Source organism: Bombus bifarius, unplaced genomic scaffold (assembly GCF_011952205.1).
Source record: "Bombus bifarius isolate JDL3187 unplaced genomic scaffold, Bbif_JDL3187 scf7180000008047, whole genome shotgun sequence".
Lineage (NCBI taxonomy): Eukaryota > Metazoa > Arthropoda > Insecta > Hymenoptera > Apidae > Bombus > Bombus bifarius.
Genome location: NW_022884413.1, coordinates 2,339,265 through 2,356,344, shown reverse-complemented (window position 1 = coordinate 2,356,344; position 17,080 = coordinate 2,339,265). Strand labels below are relative to the sequence as shown.

The following is a 17,080-nucleotide window of genomic DNA, read 5'->3' as shown; positions in this document are numbered from 1 at the left end:
TGTTTAACGTCGTTCGTCCATTCTTAATACGATTAATAATAATCAAATCGCGACAATGTAATCGAGCCCGAGTAACTGTTTACCAAATATGAACGCCAATAGACGCCAACGAACGCCCAAATAATTTGATTGGACGTGCTGTTATCAACGTTTGACCCTCATACTGTGTCTTAGCGATAATAAGTCACGTGGGGATGCGCGAGAGTTATTAACCCTGTCGTAATATAGCGAAGATTTTAATATTGGTAGAGCAACAAAATGATGATAATTCGAGTATGATCTTTGCTCCAAGAAAGGCAAGAAACTCGTTGAAACGTTAGTATCTGTGAAAAATTGTGTTCGATCGCAAGAGCATGGAAGAAACTTGTCTTCTCTCCAAAGATTTCTAGTTAAAATAGAAACGAATTTCCAATTAAGCGAGTCAAAACGCTATAGAGAACGAATCAACACGTACGTTAGTTCGGCCCACTTGAGATGTAGCGATGCTTTACTACTCGGTAAGTGGATATTAGCTTTGTCATTATGGAAATCGCGTTTGTCCGCGTTTCTTCTCGTTTCATCGCTTGAAACGATTCTTCCCGATTAAAATTACACGCTCGTTGTTATCCAAACGAATTTGATTTCGCGACAGGAAATTTGTTCGAAGAAGATTGTATATTTATTTATAAGTTGCGGGAGAATTTTAACGGAAATTCACGTTGCAGGCACGAGTACGACAAAACTGTGATCAATCTTACATGGATTCCACTTATCCGATAGCGAGAACGAGCCGATCTGCGATTTGTATTTGCGTCCATGCTTCCTTAACAAACGTAACGGAAAGATTTTACGAAAATAACAACGTGCAGAATTCACGATCACCTTACGGGTGGAAGAAACGGGTAGAGATAAGCAATAGACGAGAATGGCCCTGGACTTTTTCGCCGGATGCGTGGGAGGTAGATAATTCGCTTCGTTCAATTTCATTTGCATTTTTTCTTAATGCTGCTACAATCTCGAAATTTTTATGTGCCAATCTCACTCTTGTTTCGACGAATAAATTTTTTGTAAGAGACTGGAGACTTTCACGTCCCGAATTATCACATTTAACAACGCGTTTCTAAACTTTTGAGTAGAAATCGCGTGCAAAAGAATTTCTTTTCTTATACGCGATGTCGTCGTTGAATAACGTTAAGCGTGTACAACGAATCTTGCAAACAGACGAAAATCTTTCGAATAAAATGAATATTTACGAGCGACTATAAAATTATAAAAATAATGCCGCTAGAGGATAACAAACAATCTACGGTCTTCGATGTACAACGTGTCGAACGATTATAATTCTCGTCGTAAAAACGATCGTTACGATTGCTTTCATTGATAATTTGTTAGCTTTGCGCAGAAGAAAATGTAACGTATGTGATTGAATTTTATCGGCGGATAAAAGCTTGGTGACGGGAGGCGAGAATAAGAATGGCGAACATTTTTATTTTTCTTCCATTTCTTTCACGATTAAAATATCTTCGTTTCGCCGAATAATCTATACAATAACCATAGAATAAAATGTTGCGGGAGAAATACAAGCGTGAAATAATTTGTTTTAGGGTGCGCCGGTATTGTGGTGGGATATCCTTTGGACACGATCAAAGTGCACATGCAAACGCAAGACTATCGCAACCCGAAGTACAAAGGCAACTGGGATTGCTTTCGGACGTTACTCGCAAAAGAATCGGTATTTTATACACACAAATCAAGAAACTAACGATCGAAGGATAGCACTGATCGCAAGAATAGTCAGAGACGAATATTTTTTAATAACATAAAGTGAAGTAAAAACTGTTAACAGCTATTAGCTACTGTTAAGATACGATTGGAATTAATTCTCGTCGTACGATAAATCGATCGATCATCAAATTTTAATACGATTCTCGAGTTCCAATCGATACGACTAATTGTTCTAGGTAGCAGGACTTTACCGGGGTATGTCGTCTCCGCTGGCAGGCGTGGCATTGGTGAACGCCGTGATCTTTGGCGTCTACGGTCAAACCCAAAAATACATACCCGATCCTGCCTCGTTGACCTCCTACTTCGCCGCTGGTGCCTTAGCAGGGATTGTTCAAAGTCCCATTTGCAGTCCCATTGAACTAGCAAAAACACGTATGCAACTGCAAGCCTCCGCCGCTCGATTCTCAGGTCCGCTGCAATGTCTCAAACACGCGTACACGCGCGAAGGATACCGCGGCGTATTCAAAGGCTTGAACGTCACGTTACTCAGAGAAGCTCCAAGTTTCGGTGTCTACTTCCTCGTGTACGAAGCTTTGACCAAAATGCCGGATAACGTTCCTGTTTCGACGCCGCGCATGTTGTTAGCCGGAGGACTGGCTGGCACCGCTTCTTGGGTGATCTCTTATCCTCTGGACGTGATCAAATCCCGAATTCAAGCAGATGGAAATCGTTACGCCGGATTGATCGACTGTGTGAGACAGTCGGTGAAAACGGAAGGATACTCTTGCCTGTACAGGGGACTCAGCTCGACCATCGTCAGGGCGTTTCCAACAAATGCCGTGACGTTCACCGCAGTCATGTGGACTTTCCGACTGTTGGGTCGAGAGAACGTGGAAACGAAGAAAGAAGAAGAACAGATATCGATGGAATCGATCGGCGAGAGTCTGGATATGCGCGAACCCTTCCTGGAACAGTGGAACAATTTTTTAACCAGCGTGTCCAGAAGAATGGCGACTCGTGGATTACCATATTCCACGTTGTCGATGACGTCCACGGACGAGTTGAAGCTAGAGTGGTCCGTCCAGTACAAGGATAACGAGAAATGGACAAAGGAAGGGGTCAAGTACGGGGAACAAACTCGAGGAGACAAATTTGGCAGAGAAGAGGATGAGAAACCGACGACATCCAAGGAGGATGTCGAAAATTCGAAAGAACTTGTTGAGAAGAAAGTGGACAGAACTGTAAGACGCTAAACACGATTTTCTGAGTTTCAGAAATCTTAGAAATGTACTAGTTTTATAAACAAAACTGACGAAAGTACCGATGAAAATATATCGTTGAGAGGTGATATGTGACGTAATTCGACTGACTCTCGAGAATTTATTTTATTTTTATATTCGTGTTATGACTTTGTTTGTTGTTGTTGTTGTTGCCGTCGTCGTTGTTGTTGTTGTTATTGTTGTTGCTGTTGCTGTTGCCGTTATCCAGCAACCATTTTTCTCAAATAATTTTCCTCGAAATAAAGAGCTTCGAACCGCTCCATGAACGTTAACCTTATCGTGTTTAATGGATTTCAACGCGACATTATCTTTGATATATACGTATGAAATTCCAAAAAGCATCAACCTACGACTAAATTCCCGCTATTACATATCTTCGTCTTACATATTTCGCCAAATATCTCTTTTCCATATTCGTAAATTATTTCCTCGGTTGTCGCACATTTATCGAAATCGCGTGCTAACTATTTCCATAAATGAATTAAAAGCCGGTTTACAAGCCCGATCTTCCTACTATAATATAACTATCTTGAATCTTGCCATCAAAGTGCTCATTTGTTAGAAGACAGTCCTAGACTGAACGGCGGACATGTAAGACCTATGTCACAGCCAGAGGCGACATTTACTCTCTTTTAAAATCACACAAAATAGTTTGTATCTGTCTGCCACCCATCTCCTCCGCTCCACTCCGCATCGTTTCCCTTCTTTTTTTTAAATCTTCATCGTACAATTTCTGGTCTTCGAGTCCGTCCGTCCACGTGTCAGAATCATTTTTGACACATACGAAATTGCAACGCGTACAAGTATCAGTCAAAGACATTTTCCACTACAATCGGTACCGAATCGTAACTCGACCGTCGATTACGATCAATAGTATTTGCTCGATCGAGTTTCGAAGAGTAAAAATCGTAAAAATTGCACCGTCTAATCGATAAAAATCATTGCCAAGCACTGGAAACTCTAACCTCTTGGACGATTTGAAAATTAACCAAGTGACCGGTATTCTTCGTTTCACAGGTATGATCACGATTATTCGTTAGTTAATCGATAAAGAAACTAATTCGATTATACGATCAATGACAATTTTAGACGATTCGTAACGAACGAACGAACGGATCAAACGTTCGTCTCGGTAAATTACTTTTCATTTTCGTGAATTACCTTACTTACTTCTATATCAATTGTCTACTATTTAAAAAGAAATACGAAAAGTATTCAAGGGATGGAAATCGTTAATCGTTAAAATAAAAGATACGATTAGAAAATTTTCAAGCGTCGCACGATCGTCGGAACTGGATAAAGTGTTTCTCCACCTTTGTCGTCGCGGATCCTCGAACAGATTCGTGGCCGAATTTTGAGGAAATTTGATATGGATGTAGACTCTAACGACAACAGCAGGGATATCGATTTGCACGAAACCAACACGCAACGACTGATTGCCGAAAGCGGTGGCCGATGTATGAGCACGCAAGCGATGCAATCGCTTTACGACTTCCGACAAAACAACCTTCTCTGCGACGCGGTCTTAAGGCTCGAAGATGGAGGCGTGTTTCCCATTCACCGTGCCATTTTGTCAGCTTGCAGTCCGTATTTTAGGTCTCTATAATTGCACACAATATGCTACCATATTACGTATTATGTATTTTTTAATATCGTATCGATCATTTGTAGAACTTTATTCACAACCACGTTGCACTCGCGCGAGAAAACCGACGTGCTTCTGCCTGGTGTCAGTAGCAATATGATGAATCTGCTTCTCGAATACGCGTACTTGCGTTCCATCAACGTAAATAACGAGAACGTGTGTCAGCTGCTGGTCACCGCCGATTACCTAAATATTCTCGGCGTTCTCGATTTCTGTTGCGAGTATCTCAAACAAAATCTAGCGCCGGAGAATTGCATCAGCATCATGAGGTTCGCAAGGGAACATTTCTGCAAAGGATTGGAAAACAGCGCGTATCGTTACGTTATGAGACATTTTGTACAGGTCATTACGCTTTCGTTACTTTGTTAAGATTCTTCCATAGCGCTTGATAACGCTTTTAACTTTGATAACGTTCACGCGGCCCTTTACCTTTTCCTTTCGACAAATTGACAAACGTCTGCGATCTTTCTCTTGGGAAATAAAATATTTCGTTCTAAAGGAAAAAAGTGTAGCGACGTTACTGATGAGTCGTATCAAAATTGAATGTCGTCGGTGACATAATAAAATTAGTATTTTATACTCGATCGATTCTTCGGCTTTTTGTCCCTATCGTCCGCGAACTCGGCGTAACAAACAATCACAGCGACGGTTCGATTCGATGCAGGTAGCTCAACGAAGCGAGGAAATTCTCGACTTACCGATCGAAGAGCTAACCGCTCTGATCGGAGCCGACGAACTCAATGTTAAGAGCGAGGACACGGTTTGGGAACTGGTATTAAAATGGATCGACTACGATCCTCAATCTCGAAAAGAATTTATCGTCGATCTGATGAAGAATATTCGCCTTGGCCTCTTGGATACGCAATTTTTTCTCGAAAATGTTAAAGATCATCCGTATGTTACTGGAAACGAAGCCTGTCGACCCATCATTATCGAAACCTTGAAATTCTTGTACGATTTGGAGATTATTACACAAAAGGATGGAGAGGTACCAACGCCGAAAATAGCGCGACCGAGAGTTCCCCATGAAATACTGTTCGCTATAGGTGGATGGAGTGGCAGAAGTCCTACAAATTTCATAGAAACCTACGATACCAGAGCGGATCGATGGGTCAAGGTAGATATTTCATTAAGTTGAAGTAGATTACGCTTTTAAATAACAGTTGTTAGGTCGTTTCGCGTTTAACGAGGAAATAATCGTAACTATGTAAAATGATGAAAAAATAAAGGTGGAAGAAGTAGATCCGATCGGACCTCGTGCGTATCATGGAACTGCGGTGGTCGGTTTTAATATTTACGTGATCGGTGGTTTCGACGGTGCAGACTATTTCAACAGTTGTCGTTGCTTCAACGCTGTCACTAAAATATGGAGAGAAGTCGCTCCGATGAACGCTAGAAGGTTACAAAGATCAAATTTGAAAACTAAACTGTATATAAAACGTTCGATTCCCTTCTAACGGATGTGTTCGATCGTGAAATTTTGTCAAAAATTTCCACACGATGAATATCTTCTCGAACAAATTATCTGAAATCTTAGGTGTTACGTTAGCGTTGCCGTACTCAACGATCTAATTTACGCGATGGGAGGATACGACGGATATTATCGACAAAGCACCGCGGAACGTTACAACTATAAGACGAACCAATGGTCCTTGATAGCACCCATGAATTGTCAAAGATCGGATGCCAGTGCAACTACTTTGAATGGTACGACTCCGTCTTAATCGCTTTCTTTCTGCCCTATACATACATAGCTAATCTAACTAATACTAACTTTCGCTACTAATATAGACAAAATTTACATCACGGGCGGTTTCAATGGCCACGAATGTTTAAATTCCGCCGAGGTGTACGATCCAGAAACCAATCAGTGGACTATGATAGCTCCGATGAGATCGCGTAGGAGTGGAGTATCCTGTATAGCTTATCACAACAACGTATACGTTATTGGTAATCATTCAAATCCTTATCAAAAGAATTCTTTTCTGCGCATTTCTTACCGATTGAATGGCAATTCATTTTTCTAGGGGGTTTCAATGGAATATCAAGAATGTGTAGCGGAGAGAAATACAACCCTGCGACGGATATTTGGAGCCCGATCCCTGATATGTACAATTCGCGTAGTAATTTCGCGATCGAAGTGATCGACGACATGATTTTTGCCATTGGTGGATTCAACGGTGTTACCACGATATATCACGTCGAGTGTTACGACGAAAAAACGAACGAGTGGTGAGTACGAAAATTCTTTTAAATCGTTCTAATCTTGTTTCTCTTCTCTTCGTATATTTGCGTTGAACAGATTTGCCACCATAATCTGTGTAAATGGAATTCTGAACACAAATTATTGCTCTTGATGTACGTTTAAAAAGAAGATATTTTCCTCTGATCACATTTTTTATTTTATTCACGCGCGAATGGATCGCTGCTTCTTCGAAAGTGTCGAACCTTTAAAAAGTGTCGTTATAGATTCTTTCTCGAGAAAATGAGAGGCAGAAAATCGTGTAAAAATAGCGACGACGATGTTACGCTCGTTATGCCCTCTTTACTTTCTATCGTTACAAATTTCTATCGTTAGAAATTCGGAATTTTCATACTATGTATCAAGAGTCTGCTTCGTTCAACTGTCTGATTCGATCGCTTCCTACAGGTACGAAGCAACAGACATGAACGTATATCGTTCAGCGTTATCAGCCTGCGTAATCATGGGTTTACCAAACGTAAACGACTACATTCATAAACACCGTGAACGTTTGATGGAGGAGAAACGACAGAAACTGTTAGCATTGGAAGTTCACCGCAGTCAACATCAACCTCAACAAGATCAAATCCAGCAAAATAGCGAAAATTCTTTCAACAACGAGATACCCACACCACCACCGATGCCTCAAAATACTAGTTCCAGCAACGAGAATCGACAAAATTAACGATAAAGATTTAAGGAAATATTTATAGGACTATAGGTTTTACGGTCAGTCGAACGGACGATAATCGAAGTGATGGAACAACGAATGTTCAAAACGATTTAATTAGCCTACGATTATGTTGGAAGAAAATGCTAACGCGATTGATGGCATCCGTATTAACAAGAGAACGTTTTACAGATTTTATATCTTCAATTTGTTGAGAGTAATGCTGGCAAATGTCGAGGATGAAACAATCTCATTTTTTTTCGATTTCGAAATGTCTCTTTTAATATAATCGTAGTCTCCTTGCAAATTTCCGGTGGTAGAGTAAATCTTAAACGTGATCCTAAAGATCCTAAAGACGAGAAAATGTAACGATTATGAAAGATTTACACAGCGTAAAATATCCTGTTGTTAACGATAAAAAAAGGGATAGCTTTTTGAAATGGAATTTTAGAATCGATAGCATGCTTGTTAAAACAGGATAATATTTTCAGATTCGTGTTTACCGGAGTTTGTTAACCGACATGTGTTTTATTTTTTTATACGAGACATATTTTTATTGCCTGTTTTTGTGATGCAATTTTTTTACCAAGTTTATTGAACGATTGTATACATACAAACGAATTATATGTGTGCATGAGAAAGCCAATTCTAATAAAGAGAAAGGCACGATCTACGATATATATTTTTAAAGTCGATGAAGAATGTCGACTAAAACTGCTGAAATGGAACTTTACAACGATCAATAAAAAGACATTAACAAACAAATTACGCAGCTTTTACTTTGTATCGATGTTTCTGTGTTTTTCAAAAATCGTTCATATTGATCGAAACAGCTGTTTCTCTCTTCTTTTTTATCAATTGCTATACAAGTGTTTTTAGATTGTGCTCAAATTAAAAGAATTTGTAATTATATTAGGTTAAGTAAAAAGTTCTGAGCGTTTTTCGCTAGATGTCTTTAGTGAGCCATATCTCACGATGTGCACATCGCATCGAGTCATAGTATACACCGATTTCAAGGTGATATTACGCATCAAAAAGGTTCTTTGTCAGTTTTGTGTTCGGTGAAGCCAGTTGTGTGTTACAGCGTTCGAAAATGGAGATAAAAAAAGAGAAAATTCGATACATTCTTCAGTACCACTACGACCAAGGTGAAAAGGCGGAGCAGGCGGCCAAAAAAATTTGTGCTGTTTATGGACCCAGTACAGTATCGAATGCAACAGCAAAGCGGTGGTTCCAACGATTCCGTTCTGGTAATATGGACGTCGAAGATGAGGCACGCTCTGGTAGGCCAATCGTCGAAAATGTGGATAAAATCATGGAAATCGTCGAGTCGGACCGGCATGTGAGCACTTATTCCATTGCCCAGGAACTGAAGATTAGCCAGAAAACCGTTTGGAACCATTTGCATAAGGCTGGTCTCAAGAAGAAGCTCGACGTATGGGTGCCACATGAATTGACGCAAAAGAACCTTTTGGACCGAATTGATGCCTGCGATTCTTTGTTGAGACGTAACGAAATCGACCCATTTTTGAAGCGGATGGTGACTGGCGATGAAAAATGGGTCACATACGAGAACAACAGCCGAAAAAGATCGTGGTCCAATCGCGGTGGGCCGGCCCAAACGATCGCCAAGCGTGGATTAACGGCCAAGAAGGTTTTATTGTGTGTTTGGTGGGATTGGAAGGGAATCATCCATTATGAGCTGCTCCCATCGGGGCAAACACTTAATTCGGACCTCTATTGTCAACAACTGACCAGACTGAAGCAGGCGATCGACCAGAAGCGGCCAGAATTGGCCAATAGGAAAGGTGTTGTGTTCCATCAAGACAACGCCAGGCCGCACACATCTTTAACGACGCGTCAGAAGCTCCGAGAGCTTGGCTGGGAGGTTCTATCGCATCCGCCGTACAGTCCAGACCTGGCACCAAGCGATTATCACCTTTTTAAGTTTTTGCAAAATTTTCTTGATGGTACAAAACTGACCTCAAGAGAGGCTTGTGAAAATGAGCTGGTCAAGTTTTTTACCAATAGGGACGAGGACTTCTTCAACCGCGGAATTATGAAATTGCCTTCAAAATGGACAAAAGTAATCGAACAAAACGGCGCATATTTAATCTAAATCGAATAATCTTGACTATGTTAATTTCATCGTCGAAATAAAGCGAAAAAGCGCTCAGAACTTTTTACTTCACCTAATAGATAAAATCATATAACGCTTTCGTGATCTATGTAATTCGGACATATACTTTTTCCATATCTCATCAAATTTAAGAACTGGTTTCAAAAAATTAAGTAAACACTTACGTCTGTTACAATATTAGATACCTGTTGTTCAATATGCACACACATATATATGTTTTATATTTCCGTGATTTTTATTCGTTTATATAAATCTCCTTGTAGAACGTAACGCAAACTATTTTGTTTGTAGTTTGTGCGCAAAAATATATTATATATCTGTAACTAATTCTGGGACATTTGGAAGTAGTATATCTAGGAACTTTTCGTTGTTTGTTGGTCAGTATGAATTGTGAAACGTGTTATATTTGTTAAAGAGTAAAGAGCGAGACTATGTTCGATGTGTGTTCGACGCTGAACGATAGGGAATAAGTAGAGTTACGAAGTAGTTGTCAAAAGTTTAATTACCGTTTGCGGACTTCGATGTGCTGTAAATTATACAAATCGGTGACAGAATGGCGAAGTAAAGTTGCAAATGGAAAATGGCGAAAGTCGTGAAAGTATCCGAATCGCTACCTACCGTTCTGATTTGTGAATATTGTACTAACCTTACGTTCAAGCAAATAGAAGATTTCATAAGGTGGGTCCACCTGTCCCTGATCTATTTGTCATAAAAAATATCTCGTAAAAAATGGCTCTAGCTTTGGTGCATTTTTAATAACCTGGACAGTACAAATCATTTACAATTCTCGATAAGTTTTGTACACGTATTGTATCATACTTAACTTGTATCTAAATCGCATGAAAAATTAATTATATCGCTCGCGGATCCGAATATAGATTTTATAAAATAAATTACACACCCAGAAAGTATAATATAGCGACAAATGAACTACTCGGAAACTAAACTGATCAATTTCAATTTCTGAAAACTTTTTAATTTTGATACTTTTTGAAATACACGCGATTAATGTTTAATTTTTCAAACACTAAGCGATTGACCGTAATTTGGTTGATTAGTTTGGCTTCTGTACAACTGAAACGTTAAATGTTATTAACCGCCAGTATGTAATTTGATTTCAGACATTTAAGAGATCAGCATTGTTCTAGGGAAGGAGGTTCGTTTGTGTGCCTTTATGGTTATAATGGAGTATGCACTAGTCTTCCTGTGGAAGGTGTTTCTGACAAAGATTATATAGCACATGCTACTAAGCACGCAACGATGCAACAACAACGTAAAAGCAACGGTCAATTGTCAGAGCCTTCTTCCTCGTGGACTGTGTATTCCGCAGCACAGAATTTACCAGCTGTTTTAAATGATCCTTTCAAAGGAAAACAAAGTAACTTTTTAACTCGTACTTGGGGAGACGGATTCGTAGAGAAAGTCGATATACCTAAAAGTCCCTACCTTCCTGAAATCACGATGCAACATTTTGAATCATATTTAAAGAAAATTACAAGGGTAATTAATACATATGCTTAAAAGTGATATACTTATTCCACCGAAATATAACTAATCTAAAGATCGTCTTTATTACAGAGATACCGAAAACATTCTCGTATGAATTCAAATGCCAATAAATCGACTACGCCTAACGAGTTGTTACAAAATTTCCCAAGTTTAAGAAAAGTTAAATCTTTAGGTAAATATAGTATTTATATAAATATTATAATGAAATAGCGATATTTTTTTTTTTTGTTACATGATATAGAATTCTTAAATTGAAAATTTACAGATCAAATGCAATTTGATTTATCTAATATCCCAAAAATCTTCTTGATACCTAATTTGGATCTTTCTCAGAAAGATAATTTTTATGCTGTATTTCCATTTGCCAAAAATGGATTATTAAATGAGGATTCTAATATAGTTCTGAATGTAAAACAAATGCAAGAGAAGGTATACCAGTGATATTAAATATTGCATAAAATACAAGAACTAAAATCAATAATGTATTTTAAATTTGTTTGTGGAATAGCTAAGTCATTATTTAGATATTGTTGAAGTTAGAATAGCAGAGCAAGTTGCTTCCAAATCTCAAGCATTTTTCCATGCTATGACTTCTCACGACGCCCTAATGGAGCAACTTACACAAACTATCACAGTTTTGAAAGCCCTTAGAAAAAATATACACCAAGTTGATAAGCATCTAGTCAATGATTCTTTGGAAATTTTAAGGTGAATTATCAAATTATTTGACGTTTCACGGTATTATATCAATTTTTATTTGGATATATTTCTAGGTTGGAACGAGCGAGATCTAATCGATTATTGGTTCAAGAAAAGCTGAAACTTATGGCTACGGTACACCAAAGTCAACCAATGATACAACTGTTGTTATCTACACCCGATTATGTTGCAGCCTTAGATCTCATTGCTACAACGCAAGAAATACTTTTACAGGAATTGAATGGAGTACATAGTTTTAGGTATATTTATATAAATAAATATTCTGCTAATAACATAAATATATACATGTGCATATATATAGATATATATATATATTTATATATATATGTCTTATTTACCTTTTTTCTGTCTTGCTTAGACATTTAAGCTCTCAATTGACAGAAATGGAAAAACTTGTTGATAAAATGTTATCTACAGAATTTCAAAGATATGCAACTGCAGATTTAAACAGACCATTAGGCGAGGAAAATACAGTTTTGGATGGTGTAAGTATATGTAAAATTTTTACAAATTTTACATACTTAGTTTGTAGCAAACAAACCTTCATGCATCTCTTCCCAGTGAGATCATTTGTACATCCTCAACGAACAGGATAAACTTGTTTCCATCATTTCTGGTCTCCTGCGGCAAAAACATTTTCAATTTGTGGATACTTACAAAGAGGAAGCTGTAACAACGGTCCGAGCTGTGACAAAACAGAGGGTCATAGAAGCTTTAGCAGCGAGTGATTGTTGCAGTGATCAACAAGCTGCAGCTTTAGAAGTTGGTGGACTTTCCCTCGCGGAAAGATTGACATTACTTCACAATGCTATACAATCTTTAACATTCCTCTTGTTACGAGTTAAGGTATATACTACATCATATTTTGAAAATTATTCTTTAATAAAATATAATCTTTTGACACAATACACATTCCTAGGCTGTTCACGATGTAATGCGAGATACAGTAGACTTAGCGGCAGGCCGAGTACGTGACGGATCATTCGATGATACGATTCCCGATTGCTTATTAACTCAAGCAGAACATTCGCGAGTAACGATAAAACTCAATGATATGATAACTTCGATTTGTGATTATTGTCATGAGCGAATGGGAAATCTGCTTTCTGCAGGTACAAATGATAAAGATAGATTACAAAGCGAAAAAGAGAAACTAAACAATGAAAATTCAAATAATAAACAAGAAGAAAAAGAATATCAAAATTGGAATGATAAATCATCATGGTTGAGCAAAAGGGCAACAACAGCTCAAGTATGTCAACTAGCCAATTTAGTTGAAGAGTTTACAGAAACTTGCGAGAAACTCTGTGGTAAACAATGCACAGGTTTACGATCTGCGTTTAAGGTGTGTGCTGCTTATATATAAATTATATTTTATAACTTATAGTTTCTAATATAATATTTTTTATAGGCACAAGCAGGTAAATTCATTCAAAGATTTCATACTGAGCTTAAGACAAAGCTTACCCTTTTATTAGAATCTGAGCGGTGGAAACAAGCTGATGTACCACCAGAATTTCAGTCATTAGTAACATATGTATATGAAAACAAAGCTTTTCCACCGAATCTATTTAAAGTTGATGATAAAGTCAAGAAGGATAATGTCCAAAACTTCATTATGATAGAAGATGAAAAATATGCCATTGTTGGTACAGCTTTAATGCTTATACAAATGATACACGAATATTGCAGGTAACATTTTAATTCTACATCTATGAATATTTTGTGAAACGCTCAATGAAATTTTATTTTTAGAACTGGCAGTGAACTGATAGCTTTATCAGGAACAATTGGAAGACATTTAGCTGAATTACTGCGGCATTACAATTCACGTTGTTGTCAACTTGTCCTTGGAGCTGGAGCAATGCAAGTTGCTGGTTTAAAGACTATTACTAGTACAATACTTGTATTAGCAGCACGAAGTTTGAAACTAATTTTGTGGTTTATGCCTTATGTTAAATCACACTTTCAAAGTAAGTTGATTCTTACTTAGCATTCAACTTACGTTAAGATTATGATATTAATACTAGAATTTTCTTCTAGCGTTTGCAGAACAAAAACCTGGTCGTGGACTTGGTGCATCTAATATAAGCGGTGGCGTTGCATTACTGGATAGCGTTGAAAAAGATATCCGTGCACATGTGAAAGAAATTGAAAGCAAAATTCTTACTATTGTCGACAATCTACTAGGTGGTCAAATATCAAAATGGACTGCAAGACCACCAGTACCATCAAAATCATTTAGAAATATTTCTAGGTAACCATTACACGATTCAATTATTTTATTATAACTATAATTACTATACATCTGAAATTTCGAATTACAGTTATTTAATGAAATTACACGAAGCAGTTTCTGGAATTCTTCCAGCAGTTGAAGTACAAACTCTATATCGTACAGTAAATATATCCTTCAAAGAAAAACTTAGAGAACAATTAGTCAAAATGAATATAGTGAATAACGGTGGTCCACAGCATGGTGTAGTCACATCTGAACTTACATTTTATCTAGAGGCATTACGAAAATTAAAAGTGTTACCAACTAATGAATTAGATGACAATTGGATGAGTGATATATGGACCAGATAACATGCAGAGCGCGTGATATATTGCATAATAGAAGCAATGAAATATTGTAGAAAAAGGTGACTAATCTTTATTACAGTCTTCCTTCACATGCGTTACATCTCAGTGATTATTAACGTTTTGACGGATTTTTAAAAATGTGGCTTGTATTGAAATTATCCATATAAATATGTCTAATTATTTTATTTATAAGGTTGTATGGAATACAAGATTATGGTTTGATAATATTAATATGTGTATGTATATACATATATATAATATATTCTTATATACATATATATATGTATATATATATATATATATATATGAAGAATTAACAAGCAGCATTTTTATAAAATGCTCTATTCAATATTTTAAAAATATGTGTAAATAATAATCGGTTTTGTTTAAAAAAATATGATATTACTTGTATTGTTTGTTGACATCTCAATACAAATTGTAAGTTAATAAGATTACTAATATTCGATTACACATATTTTGCGTCTCCCAAGTAATCTTATATGCCATAGTGTTCAAATATAAAATTTCATATGTAAGTATGAATAACTACACAAAGAAATCTATACAAATAGTAGAAAATTATTTTCTTCCATACCAATAAGATTAAATATACGAAGTTTATTTGCAATTGAATACAATAGTAAGCATGTCAGAAATTTGTTATTAATGAAATGATTCAAATGAATTGAATTTAGCATGTACGCAAAAGTAAGCATGCAGTAGAAGGACCAAGATAGGTACTAAATTACTTGTTCATTTTTTCCATAACTATTTATGCGTTATTTGGATATCTTTTATTCTTCAAAATTAGAATTTTTTTTAAATATAATATTACAGAATAAGAAATTAGAAATTTATACATTTTGTTAATGAAACGTATCAAGACCTAAAATATGCATAAGAATAATGAAAGATGAAATATGACTGCTTTTATTGCTGTGTTCATTACTCGAACTGATTATAAAGAGTACGTTGACAGATAGATTGCGACAATGATTATTTAAACATTTTTATATATAGCATACTGTTCGCATTAATCTGTTTTTATTGACAGATTATTGAATGACTAATTTCTAAATAGTAAGCATATCTTACTGTTGAACATATTCTTTATTAGAATATATTAATATGGGGATTTTTATCAAAGTTTTTGAAATACCCTGTCTCTCATATTCTTTTTTGCATATGAATGTATATGTATATGCTACAAACGTATATATCATAAAACTACAATTGCAAAAACCTAAGTAATAACTTGCAAAAAGATTAAAAAATACTCCATTTCAAGTAACGTTTAATTTCTTATCGCGTGTGTTTATTTCTATTCAAAGATACTGAAAAGAATTATAAATTACAGCTTAATTACATTGTAATGGGGATTTTATAATGGATTGTAAATATTTCTTTCAACCTCATAACCAAAGATAAGGTTACTAATAGCTAATATTCTTCGGTTACTAATAAATTATACAGTTACGATGTGGCAGGCTTATATGACTTTCTGAAATTATGTTTGTTTAGAGTAGTTTTAATTTATTATAAATATCTGGTATATGGTGCATTCCGTTATTAACTTCATCTAGTCCATTTTGTACATAAATAAAGACACTACAATAATTTCTTGTATTTTTCTAATTCATAAACAATTTATTTAAAGAAAAAAGCAAAAGCATTGTGGTATAATAGAGACACCTAAAACAAGTTTCTCTAACAAAAGAAATTTTAAATTAGCAAGAAAGTGACCGCGATTAATTAATGTAAAAAGTAATCTTGTAAATTTAATCGTCGAAACTCGTGATGCCTTGTTGGATATGCATGTAGAAATAAGAAAATATAACTACTTCGATATATAACATATTAAACGTCTTCATTTCGCCAGATAAAAGGAAATCTTGAATTTTATTTATCTATCAATTTTATGAATGAAACATTCCATTGCTCAGTTGCTATAACAACGAAAATCAAAACATTTTCATAACCTATCTAAGTACGGAACGATATAGAAAATATACTTACATCACTGTGCGATTATTATAATATTTGTAAACATTTGTTCGAAATCTTTGGGTCAAAAATAAAATGACAGATCAAAATTCGTATGTATCTATTAATATGTACATATACTGCAAGTTATTAACATTTACGTTAACTTGAAATATTTTAATTATATATTTTTAAAATGTCGAATATTTTGTACATTTATGAACACTAATGCAGACAATGAAAATACATAGATATTACGTGGTTATGTTTTAGCGAACAAAATGTTAGAGATCACGCTTTGCGTCTTTGTTTAGAAGAAGAGCAACACCGTAAGACTAATCCAATTGAAACACATGAACGTTCATTTATCATTGTTGGTAGCAAGAGGGTCGTATGTAATAAATTGATTAAAACTATTAAATAATGATCTATCGATAAAAATTACGTACTTATAATTATGAAGAAGAAATATGTATTCTTAGGGTAAAACTACGATCGTACATCGATTTCTCGAAAAAGATGAGGCACCGAAACCAACTATCGCGATGGATTATTCTTTTGGACGTAAAGCTGGGAAGAGTTTAGTAAGTTTTCATTTATT

General features: G+C 36.1%; 3 protein-coding genes across 4 annotated transcripts; all 3 read left to right on the top strand.

Moving 5' to 3' along the window:
• Nucleotides 1-704: 704 nt before the first annotated feature.
• LOC117207865 (mitochondrial basic amino acids transporter-like) lies at nucleotides 705-3,059 on the top strand. Of its 2 annotated transcripts, XM_033448519.1 has the most exons (3): nucleotides 705-938; nucleotides 1,584-1,711; nucleotides 1,941-3,059. In XM_033448519.1, exons 1-3 carry the CDS (start codon nucleotides 905-907, stop codon nucleotides 2,955-2,957), a joined length of 1,179 nt encoding a protein of 392 aa, XP_033304410.1. In that variant the 5' UTR covers nucleotides 705-904; the 3' UTR covers nucleotides 2,958-3,059. The 2 variants fall into 2 exon arrangements, with proteins under 2 accessions (XP_033304410.1, XP_033304411.1); XM_033448520.1 differs by lacking the exon at nucleotides 705-938 and having other exon boundaries at nucleotides 1,662-1,803.
• A 320-nt stretch (nucleotides 3,060-3,379) lies between these two features.
• LOC117207863 (kelch-like protein 10) lies at nucleotides 3,380-8,297 on the top strand. Its single transcript, XM_033448515.1, has 8 exons — nucleotides 3,380-4,580; nucleotides 4,656-4,971; nucleotides 5,294-5,746; nucleotides 5,859-6,028; nucleotides 6,167-6,336; nucleotides 6,421-6,579; nucleotides 6,657-6,861; nucleotides 7,280-8,297. The coding sequence occupies exons 1-8, from the start codon at nucleotides 4,354-4,356 to the stop codon at nucleotides 7,554-7,556; spliced, it is 1,977 nt and encodes a 658-aa protein (XP_033304406.1). The 5' UTR covers nucleotides 3,380-4,353; the 3' UTR covers nucleotides 7,557-8,297.
• A 1,790-nt stretch (nucleotides 8,298-10,087) lies between these two features.
• Nucleotides 10,088-17,063, top strand: LOC117207999 (vacuolar protein sorting-associated protein 54). The gene is made up of 14 exons (XM_033448788.1): nucleotides 10,088-10,359; nucleotides 10,803-11,181; nucleotides 11,260-11,362; nucleotides 11,456-11,619; nucleotides 11,699-11,898; nucleotides 11,964-12,149; nucleotides 12,269-12,395; nucleotides 12,502-12,756; nucleotides 12,830-13,255; nucleotides 13,322-13,602; nucleotides 13,666-13,883; nucleotides 13,954-14,167; nucleotides 14,238-14,555; nucleotides 16,962-17,063. Exons 1-13 carry the CDS (start codon nucleotides 10,262-10,264, stop codon nucleotides 14,497-14,499), a joined length of 2,913 nt encoding a protein of 970 aa, XP_033304679.1. The 5' UTR covers nucleotides 10,088-10,261; the 3' UTR covers nucleotides 14,500-14,555; nucleotides 16,962-17,063.
• Nucleotides 17,064-17,080: the final 17 nt, after the last annotated feature.